The sequence below is a fragment of the Panicum virgatum genome, chromosome 5N (assembly GCF_016808335.1).
Source record: "Panicum virgatum strain AP13 chromosome 5N, P.virgatum_v5, whole genome shotgun sequence".
Lineage (NCBI taxonomy): Eukaryota > Viridiplantae > Streptophyta > Magnoliopsida > Poales > Poaceae > Panicum > Panicum virgatum.
The window spans coordinates 62,030,994-62,042,024 of NC_053149.1; the positions used below are offsets into that span (position 1 = coordinate 62,030,994).

At 55.9% G+C, this 11,031-nt stretch overlaps 1 protein-coding gene across 1 annotated transcript; it reads right to left on the reverse strand.

Moving 5' to 3' along the window:
- Window positions 1-3,467: 3,467 nt before the first annotated feature.
- LOC120675748 (U-box domain-containing protein 16-like) lies at window positions 3,468-6,057 on the reverse strand. The gene has a single exon (XM_039956956.1). It carries the CDS (start codon window positions 5,788-5,790, stop codon window positions 3,721-3,723), a length of 2,070 nt encoding a protein of 689 aa, XP_039812890.1. The 5' UTR covers window positions 5,791-6,057; the 3' UTR covers window positions 3,468-3,720.
- Between the last annotated feature and the right edge of the window lie 4,974 nt (window positions 6,058-11,031).

The following is an 11,031-nucleotide window of genomic DNA, read 5'->3' on the forward strand; positions in this document are numbered from 1 at the left end:
TACTACATTTATAGCCCAACAATACCCAGTGGAATAGCTAAACTAAATTAGATTAGAAAGGTGCAAGGAATATGCTTAGCTGCTTGCCTGGGTTCACTTCCGACTCGACCACGAACGGGACTCCAGGTTCAGGCTCCACGGACTCGGCGGGTTCCACGGGTTCGTTCTCCGACGGTCCGGTCACTAAAATGCATGAATGCGATGCACGAATTAAAGAATGAACCAAACAACTAGCATAAACCATGAAATAATTTGAGCATGCAGAGCACATAACAAAGAACTCATGAAAATTGGTTTTGCAGCAAAAGCATTTTCCTACACATAACCATAAATATTTTAGCTTTCAGCCACTCTAAACAAGATAAATCGGGAAAGGCATTCAAACTGAACTAAACAAATCTAAGAAAATTATCTTTGAAACTAGGCAGCAATATAAGGCTAACAAAACTGGTTTCGCCATTTTCTCACTTTCCAACAAAAAGTTCTATACTAAACCATATGTTGGACAGCAAGCACGAAATCGAAATAACACCCTAACCAACAGCAAGGAAACACATGAGTAAGTTGCACTAATGGAAACTACACCTTACAAGGAGTCTAACAAAATTTGGTTTGACATTTTTCGAGCAGCACACAAATAACTAAGCAATAAACTCACTTTTGCAAGATAAAACTATAGATAAATCTACAACAAAGTAACATGCAAAACAATATTTTTATTGAGTAGATCTCAGCTAGAGGAACTTAACAAAACAAGTCTCACAATTTTTGGAGCTATACAAGATTTTCTATGGATTTTGCAAGCTTGCAGGAAAATAAAACCCTAAAAAAAACGCTAGGAACACCCGGCTTCCACGCCCACAGGCGCTGACGGGTGGGGCCCGTTGGCCAGCGGCCCACCCAGCCGGGTCAAGGCAGGGCACGCGCCCTGACCGCGGCGTGGGCGCGGCCACGGCGTCGCGGGCGACGCGCGGTGCGCGCGCACGCGTCGCGCGCAGCGACGGCGAGCGGCGGCGGCGCGAGGCGGCGCGGCGAAGTGGAGCCGAAGCGAAGCAGGGGAGGCGCGCACGAGGTGGACGGGATGGCGGCGAGCCTCACCGGTGGGGATGCGGGCGAGGAGTGGCGGCGAGACGGCGGCGCGACGAGCAGGGGCGGCGGCGGATGGAGGCGAGCGGCGGCGGCCTAGCAGGGAGGGAGAGGGGTCCGGGTTAGGGGCGAAATTGATCACGGGGAGGGAGATGAAGCTCCCAGCGCAAGGAATCGGGGCGGCGCTCACCGGCGACGGTGAATCGGCGATGGGGAGGGAGCTCGGGGCGGCGGCGTCAATGGAGGAGGGGGCTAGGGTTTGGGTTGGAAGGGAACGGGGGTCGACCGGGCGCGGATAAGGGCGTGGGGGAGGACGACCGTGGCACGGGACGCGAAGATGGCCGGCACGTGGCGCGTCTCGCGAGGATGAACGGCGGCGGCGACGTGTGCGGCGCGGCGCCGAGCGGAAAACAGAGAGGAGAGAGGGAAGGGGCTGACAGGTGGGCCCGGCGGGGAATTTTCATTTTCTTTTCTTTTCTTTTTTTTTCAGGGCTGTGACACGCAGGGCCCTGTTTGGATAGCTAGCACGAGTAGCACGCACATTTTCCGAAAAAAGAATCTTTAATGCATGGAGTACTAAACGAAGTTTATTTGCAAAACCTTTTCACGGATGAGTGTAACTTTTCACGACGAATCTAATGATAGTAATTAATCGATGATTGGCTACAGTGATGCTACAGTAACCATCCTCTAATCATGCGGTCAAAGACCTCATTAGTTTCGTCTCGCGAAGTAGTGCAAAGTTGTGGAGTTAGTTTTGTAAATTGCCTTTGTTTAGTACCTCTAATTATTGGTCAAATTTTTTGTGCTACTTGTGCTAGTCCTAACCAAACAGGGCCCAAAAACTAGGGGCCCTGTGTTTAGTTCGATTTTTTTTGGATTTCGTTACTAGCGCACGTACAACGGGTTGTTGATAGCCGTCGACATGCAGCACAATTTAGCAAAATCCCCCCTCACGAGCTGCAGTTAGAGCGGCGTCGTTGACTCGTTCATCTACGACCTGTTCTCGTGCTCCGAGGCATTTCGATGAGGCCGCCGCCCGTTGTACGGCTCAATGCGTGGAGATGGCAGCGCCAAAAGATTTGCTGCGCTCGGTGGAGATTCTTTTCGCGCGCAAGGTTCGCGCCTTCTCCGTGAAAGTCTCTTTCGCGCTCCTGTGAAATACTCCCTCTGCATCTCCCGAACTACGGCGAGGATTGCCCCAACAGCTGCCCGGCTAGTTCCCCCACGCCTCCAGGAACTCTCCCCGCCCTCATGCACGACCATGCCTCAACGGAGCGGGGCTCCCCGCGATGGCGCCCATGGCGCGGCGGCAAAAGGCGGCCAGAGCCGCTATGCTCGGCTAGAACCGCTCCCGGCGAGCCAACGGAACTGCAAGCACCACACGCACCTCCACTGCCCTCAACGCGACACCAGACGCAAAGGAAACGGCCCGGACATCGATCTCACCGGAGGCCCTGGGACGGCGACGCACAGAAGAAGTGCGACCATGGTAGGCAGCTATGGTGGAAGAGAGCTCGGAGTGGTTCAAATGGACTTGTGGGTCGCTAGTGGGGGTGTGCTAGTGGGGTGTGGCTTCAAGGAATCGATGGGACTCGGCTTGAGGACAATGGATTTCAATGTGGGCGGAGGCAAAAGGGGATGAATAGCAGGAGGAAGATGAACTGTAGGTCTTCAGCTTTTTGAATGGGCTTTGAACCATACGGGCACCCAAAATTAAACACTCCATCGCTTTGTATGTATTGTTCATTCTCTCATGTATGCAGCAAAATGGCTACAAAGATCAATTATGCACTAGATCACTATGAGTTTGTGTGTCAAATAATGAATTAATCATCCTGTAGACAGCTAAATAGACAGCTCATTGTACAAGCTGTCTGTTCAGCTGTCTGTTTGTAACAAAAAGGCAGCAGCTGTCTGCACTGTTGTAAATGCCCATATAGCACTTTTGTTTTTATTTGGTAATTAATGTCTAATTATGAACTAATTAGGCTCAAAAGATTCATCTCATCATTTACAGTTAAACTGTGCAATTGGTTATTTTCTAAAACTACATTTAATATTTCATACATATGTCCAAAAATTGATATAATGTGGAATTTTGAAATTTTTTGGAAACTAAACATGGCCTAGAAGCGCCAATGCAGCGCGGTCGCTTCGCCTTCTTCCTTCTGTTTACGCTGGATGGATGATGGAGCAGACGGGATGGACCCATCACTTGCCAATCGGAACAAACCCCGTTGCTTTCCCTCGTGTACCAAACAGTAGCTCAGACGTCCGGACGGTTCAGGAGCAAACAACCTCTTCTTCTTTTAGTTATCCTTGTTTTTTTTGAAATCTTTAGTTATCCTTGTTTGATGACAGGCCACACAAATAAGCAATTGGAGTCTCAAACTAATCCCATTTTTTTAATCATTGCGTGTTTAGAACCGCCGAAAAAATTCCGGTACAAATGGAGGAAATTGCATTGGGTACAGAGGTTTCCGTATGCACAGTTGATCAACCACTCGCCATTATCTCTCTCCGATCAAAGAATCGTGACAGCCTAAGCAAACTTTTTGTACATGATGAAGGGGAAGAGGGAAAAAAGTCGTTTCTTTTTCTGAGCTTATCCTATCTGGCATCACGACTCGATCATGTCGCCATCATGGCCGGCGGCACGACGCTGGCGGCGGGGCACCCGTTGCCGCGCTCGCCGTCGGCGGCCGAGGCGGCGGCCCACCGCCGGCATATCCGGCCGAGCGACGCGGCCTTGCGCCGGGCGCGCTCCGTGCCGGTGCCCATCAGCTCCCAGATGGCCCACTCCACGCCGGGCACGGCCATCACCTGCGTCACCGCGCGCGCGCCCAGCCGCCGGCACAGCAGCACCAGCGCCGCCGTCGCGTTCTCCCGGCCCCACTCCGTGCCGCGCCGCATCTCGGCGACCAGCCGCGCCACGGCGCCGTCCATGCCCACGATCGCCTCCGCGCCGCCGCGCTTCGCCAATGCGGCCAGCACCGCAGCCGCGGTCTCCTCCTCGCTGACCGCCGACAGGGCCACCTGCGCCACGCCGGCGTCCACGAGCTTCCCGACGTTCTCCCGCTCGCCGGCCAGCGACAGCAGCGCGGCCAGTGCGTCCTTCTTGGTGCTCGTCGGGCCGGTGCGCACCAGGTGCACTAACTTCTCCACGATGGACAGGTTCCGGCCGAGGCGGCGCCGGTAGGTGTGGACGGACGACAGGCTGAGCACGGCGGCCGCCGCGTTCTCCTTGGCGCGCCACGTCGCGCCGGAGCTCAGGATGTGGCCGAGCGCCTCCACGGCGCCCTCGGCGTGCATGATGCGCTTCTTGTTGGCCTCGAGGATGGACAGGTTCAGCAGCGCCGTGACGGCGTTCAGCTGGAGCCCCGCGTCCTCGGAGTAGAGCAGGGGCACCAGCAGCGGCACGGCACCGGCCTCCCCGACGAACGCGCGGCAGTCGTTGCCGGACTTGGACAGCAGCCGGATCTCGTGCACGACGCGGTTGGCCGCGTTAGGGGAGAATGAGATGGAGAGCTTCTTGACCAGGAACGACGCCGTCATGCGCGCCGCCTCCATCGCGGCCTTGTTCGCGGACACCGCCTGCGCCGGCTCGCTCTTGCTGGCCTCGCTGCTTTCCATGGCGACGCCATTCTCCCGGCACCACTTGGCGATGAGGTTCTTGAGAGCCTTGTTGGGCACGAGCTCCAGATTGGTGAGGACCTGCCCTGTCTTGGGGCACGTTGACCTGCCGGAATCGAACCACCGGGCGATGGGCTCGCGGTCGTATGTCTGGCCGCTGGCGACGACAACTGGTTCGCGCATGATGTCGAGGGTGATGGGGCAGCGGAAGTCCGGCGGCGGCGCCGGTGGCTCGCCCTCCTCGTCGACCTCGGGGTCCGTCTTGGAATCTGAAGGCCTGGGCGTGGCGCTGAACAGGACGCACTTGGCGTACCGGAGCAGGCCGACGAGCGCGATCATGGCGTCCGTCCACCTCTCCGAGGCGCGGTCGCCGATCTCCCGCTCGAGGGACTCGATCTCGTCGCTACAGCTCGCCGCGTCGTTGACGCCCACCTCGTCCAGGATCTCCTCCAGCCTCTCCCGCTCCGGCACGATCTCCCGCTCGATTCCCTGTATGAGCGACAGCACCCTCGCCTTGAGTGCCAGCTCCGCCCCGGCCGCCGGCGCGAACCGCCGGCACTGCCGCGACGCGAGCGCCAGCAGGTCCACGACGTCCTCGGCGAGGCCCAGCTCGGCGACGGGCAGGAGGTCGAGCAGCGTGGCCAGGTCCTGGTGCAGCTCCCGCACCTCCTCCTCGATGTCGTCCGACTGCAGCAGCAGCCGCATCCGGCTCCGCGCGGCGCAGTCGGCGGCGAGGGCCTTGAAGCGCTGCAGCACGAGGAGCACCTCGCGGAGGCACAGCGACGCGGAGCGCGGCAGGTCGCCCGCCGCGGCGCACATGACCAGGTCGTCGAACGCGGCCGCCAGGAGCTTGGACCGTCTCGTGATGGACGCGAGCGCGGCGCGCAGGAATGGCGCCGGCGTCTCGGCGGCGGCGACGGCGAACAGGTCCCGCGCGAGGCGGTGCAGCGACCGGAGCAGCTCCCCGTCGGACGGCGACGGCGGCTCGAACGCCGCCGCCGACGAGGAGGAGGAGCAGCAGCCGGGCGGCGACGGCGCGGAGGTCAGCACCGTTCTTGGATTAGCCATGGCGACTGAGAACGAGAATTGGAACTGCCTGTTCCGTAACTAACACCAGAGGAACGGCTGGTTAGTGGAAACGGTGTGCGATGACGGGGCGGGGAAGAGAGGGGGCAGAGTGGAAGGGTTATAAATGACGAGGCGGTAGGCGTGCGCAGTTTGTTGAGAGCTGGAGGGAATCACGCATGGGGTTTTGCTTTGCTTATCTTCCGTGATGGTTGTGCTCCATGTGCTTAGTTTAATGGTGGCGCCCGGGTTGAATATGGCTGGCCCTGGGATGGGTCAATCCAATTCCAATCAGGGCTCTAATCCACTCGCATATTGTTCAGCTGACGCGGTCAGAATTGTCCTGAGCAAGGTTTCCTCTCCTTTTTCTTCGTTTTTGTTTCTCCCTGCACAGTCCAGAGAGAGAGAGAGGGAGAGAGAGGGCGGCAGCAGCCTTGGAAGGATCCAAACACGTCGGATGACGAGGCTAATGCACAAGAGATCAAAGCAGATGCAAGGAGCTGGGCTCCTAAGTCCTAATTACGGGCGGCGGTGCCATGTGGAACAAGCCATCACCATTTTGACCCGATCGAATTCCAAGCCGCACGACGCCATTTGCAAGAGGCCACAGGCCACACGACCCGCGCCGCCGGCCGGGCCTAGCCGAACGGCCTGGCCACCTTTTGACCTGCTACTCTGTTAACCCCGACGGCCGCGGTTCGGCCGTCTCCAACCAGGCCGAAACCCGGAACGTGGTCTGGCCTGGCCTCGCCAGACCCTGCCGCCGACGCGGTGATGGTGCAGGGAACGTGGCCGATTCCCGAAGTTTGGATCCTTCACGTGTGCCTTCTTTTCGTTAAGCTGTGTGGGAGGCCTGACCGCTTTCCTTAACTTTCCTTGTGGTGGCGGGGCTTTCCGCCGGCTGCCCCGGCCGGCGTGTCCGGCACACGCGACGGCGTCTTTGCATTGGTTGGTGCGGGGGTGGTGGTGGGCTGGTGGCCAGACGGCCGGCGGCGCACGTAGACGCGCCGCGGCAAGACGGGCACGGCTCGAGCGCCTTTTGTTTGACTCGGCGGTCCTGGATTATATCATTATACGGTCAATTTAAGCAGGCTGCGCAGCCACCGATAATTGAATTCCGACCAATTTTGGAAGGCGACACCTAATTCGTAAACAGCGGGTGTTTGGGCTGACTGGATGTGGACCCATGGTCAATCGGTGCCATGGGATGGTATGCTCAGTGGGGAGTTATGTTTGTTGGGTCTCATGATTTACGGGCCTGGTTTAAAGCTGAAGAAAAAGATTTTTCCATGACTTGGGTGGAGATGGAGTCATTAACTAGTACTAGTCCTTACTCGCAAAAAAAAACCTAGTACTGCTCCTTGCAGTGATTAACAGATAAGTGCGTGCGCGTGGGTGTGTGGTTGGATGGTTCCTCCACGCTGATTTCCTCCACATGTTGTGTACCATTTATAATGACAACGAGAGTTCCTAATGAAAGTTCAAAAACGTATCCCATAGATTGAAATTACCAGTATGTTAAAACAGTTGCTGATAAAAGAAACTAAATTATGCTGCCATCATTTAATATTAATGTTGGGTATGTCCACACGGACATAGATGAATCATTGGTAGAGTTCTTTATGTGTACATCGATTGATGCTTATTCATCAAGCAGATCCTCTTATTTCTGCGCCTACCATTTTCTCTTGTCTCTGTTTTGCAGTACCTCATACTTACTTAAAATAGAGGAGGTATTAGGTTATTCTAGTCCAATCACACATTTATTCTCCCTTTTTATTTAACGATGTAGGGTGTACTAGTACGTTTTATTCATCATACGGATGATTGCGCTATCTTCCTGGTATACTATTGAAAGACGTCATCAATGTCTGTGGGGGGGAGAACAGACTGAAAGAAAAGGCAAAGGCACGGGGGAAAAGATACTAGTAGCATGATCAATGATATGATGCCGCACCTAATCTATCATCGAGATTTTATAAGCGGAGTCAATTAGGCACCTAATCTAATCATGAGTGTGCGCATGCTTGCATTCCTTCATCTTTAAGATGCCATAAACACTTGTTTCTGTACTACTTTTAGGACGATTCCCCCCCCCCCCCCCCCTTCGATCAGTAGTTCTATTGCACACTGACATCAATTAGACAGCAGTGTCATATAAAGGTTGGTTTGTGGCATCCGCATAAAAAAATTAAAATTAAAAAAAAATAGAGGGAACAAACCTATCGATCTTTTAACCCTTGAGCACGTAATGACCATCCATTGATATTCCTAACCCACAGAACCCTAGCTCAAATCGACAGAAAATATCAAACTCAAAAATATAGTCCACCTGCTAATTGAATGTTTGCCTATTGCTTCGTCCCCTTTCGTCCGTTTTGTCGTACGGAATTCAGGCGTGAAAGAAAGCTTGCACTGAACCAGCTGCTCCATTGTTTTATCCCAGCTGCTCCAACCAAGAAACAGCTTCTGGTGCCTGCGAGAGAGCGAGAGGACAGATGTATGGCCGGGAGCATAACTGGGGGCTCGTCGGACGTCGGTGCATGAAAGCTCGCACGACGACGCTTGTTGTAGCCGCGGCCGTATCAGTCGCCAGGGTGTCATGGATACGCCTTTTAGGTAAGTATGTACAGTAACTACTAACTAGATTGGAGGGGACATGGCTGGACATCCATGCGTGCATGTACCTGTGCTTTACCCTGCTCGCACAGAAATCTTGTTATCTGCAAGTAGTTGCGGTTGCCACACGCAAGACATTCCGGCGGTGGGGACGCCAGCTGCGGAGCACCGGCGCGGCAGCGAGCGAGACAGCCGCCGCCGCCGCGGATCGGAGGCGCAGCGCGCAGTGGAGCCTCGCCCTGCACGGCCGCCGCAGTAGGGATGAGACAGAGACCTGACCGACCTAGCTATCCGGGGCAAACAAATTGGCGCGCCTTGTGCGCTGGGTCCCCCGGCCGCCGGGGTGGTGTCAGCGTCGGCCCCTTGCCATTGAAGGCCGCTGCCAGTCCGAGCTGGAGCGATAAGCTCCGCCGCTGGTTTCGGTTGGCTCGGCTGCTCGCGACCGCGCGGCCCCGCCCACCGGATGGAACGGGGAGAATCGGGGCCGAGCAGAGCCGAGGCGGCAAGGCCCACGCCGCGCGCGCCGGATTTTGATGCGCCCCTGATCCTCTGAAGGTTAGGACGGGGCCGGCCGCGTCCGATCCGCCGCCGCGGGGTACCTCGTGGAGGGGAGACCATTTTGTATCGACGTTTCAGCACCCAAATCCCAAGCCATGTGCATCATCCGTGTCCCGTACGACGAGCCGTAGGCCGGAGGAGGAGCAGCGAGCGATGAGCAGTACCCTGCCAAATCGAAATCGGCCGTACGTGTGGCCGGGTCCAACCGATCCGCATTCTATAGCTTCGCGGTTGCAGCTAGTGCCAGCAGATCGAGCAGGAGCAAAGACTCGATCCGCTCGGTCACATCGCCCATCCCTCTCTGTCTCGGTCATCTAGAAGGCATGCGCGCCCGTCCTTTCCGAACGGTGGCATGTGGTTCTGGTTCAGCGCGGGACAGGGACGCAACAAGGAGAGACGAGAACAGCGCCGACGAGCAGAGACAGAGAGGGGGCGGATTAGGTCGGCTGTCCCTGCCTGGTAGGCCTGGAAACGGCGCTCGAGTTAAGAAAGTGGCCGCCCGGGTCCGGTCCGAAATGGCCGATCGCGAAAGGGCAACGGCATCTCCTCCGCTTGCTTTCGTGGCTGCCGCACCCCGCGCCCCACCGGCCTAAAGGAAACCAGGGCTGGTTTGGCTGGCTCCGGAGCCGGGGCAGCTCGGAGCGTTCCCGCGCGGCCGCCGGCGACGACGTGCCACCAACCTCGCATGCGGCATGCAGTCGCATCGCATGCACCACGTTACAGGTCCGCGTCCCCCTAAGCGCCAGGACGCAGCTAGCGAGCGAGTGAGCGACCTACGGTTGATTGCGTCGCGCTCTTTTCTGGGGCCGGGCCGCGGGGACGGCATCCAGCCATCCAGGTGACAAGGGGAGTAAACGCTGCGAAACGACTGTCGGAGGCGTTATTTGAATCTCGCTCAGGTGTCATGTCATGTGTGTGTCCCCACAAAGCACAGTGCGGTAGTATATGAACGCTGCGAAACGACTGTCGGAGGCGTTATTTGAATCTCGCTCAGGTGTCATGTCATGTGTGTGTCCCCACAAAGCACAGTGCGGTAGTATATGAACAGCAAGGGTCCGGTAGTACTATGTCAAAAAAAAAAAAAGAGTAAAAGCTTCACTTCGCGTCAAGCAGTCCCAACCCTCCAACTCAGCTGTTTTTTATGGCATTAAATATAGTGCCACATAAGCAAAAAAAACTGAGTTGGTAGGAGAGTTAACGAGGAGAGAAGAAAAAATATGAAGAAATTGGGTCTCATGAAAGAAACCATGTCGACGTGAAAATCAAGATAAAAGAAGAGGTGATTGGAGGGAGAAAAGAGAGAAAGAATATAATTGGATAGCAATTTATTTTGAAGAAATCATTCATTAGAAATATAATAGTGTCTATATGATATAAATATAGAAACTACTAGCCGTGTCGGTGTCACGCAGCTCCTGCAAAAGGAACGGGAATTAAAGCGAATGATTCTCTGCCAGGCGGATGGAAATGTGGAATCCAGCTATAGCTGTTGCCGTTTCAGCTGGATGGATTTCGCCTGCGGCCACGCCGGCCAGAGGACACCCTGGTGACGTTGACGACCGCCTAGAGCGGCAGGATGATGCCTGCAACTGCAACCGCTTCAACTTGCGGGTCACCCATCCAGCCATCCTCCTGTCACTCACCACGAACGAACCTTGTGCAACCTTGTGCGTCCGCGGCGTTCGGAGAAAGCACGACCGGTCGGTCCGTGCCCGTATCCGGACGCAGCCGCACCCGGCCGGCTCCGGCTGAGTCGGCATCTATCGGCACGCCCGTTCATAGTTCCTCAGCGCGATGCGACCCGCACCTCGCGTTGGTCTCGCCGTCGTCGTGCGGCCCGTGTGGTAATGGCCGATGATGAACACTGTAGTTGAATACAGGCGCGCGCCGGCGTGGAAGAGAATGTCAAGCATACGACAAGTTGAAACCGTTTTTTTTTCTAGAAGGACAGGCAAAGTTGGCGAGTTGAAACTCGTAGCTCGTGTTTGGACTTGAATTCTGGCCTTCTGGGCTCCCGCCGGTCATGCAAAATTGCAAATACACTGAAGGGCCTGCAGCTGCAAATAA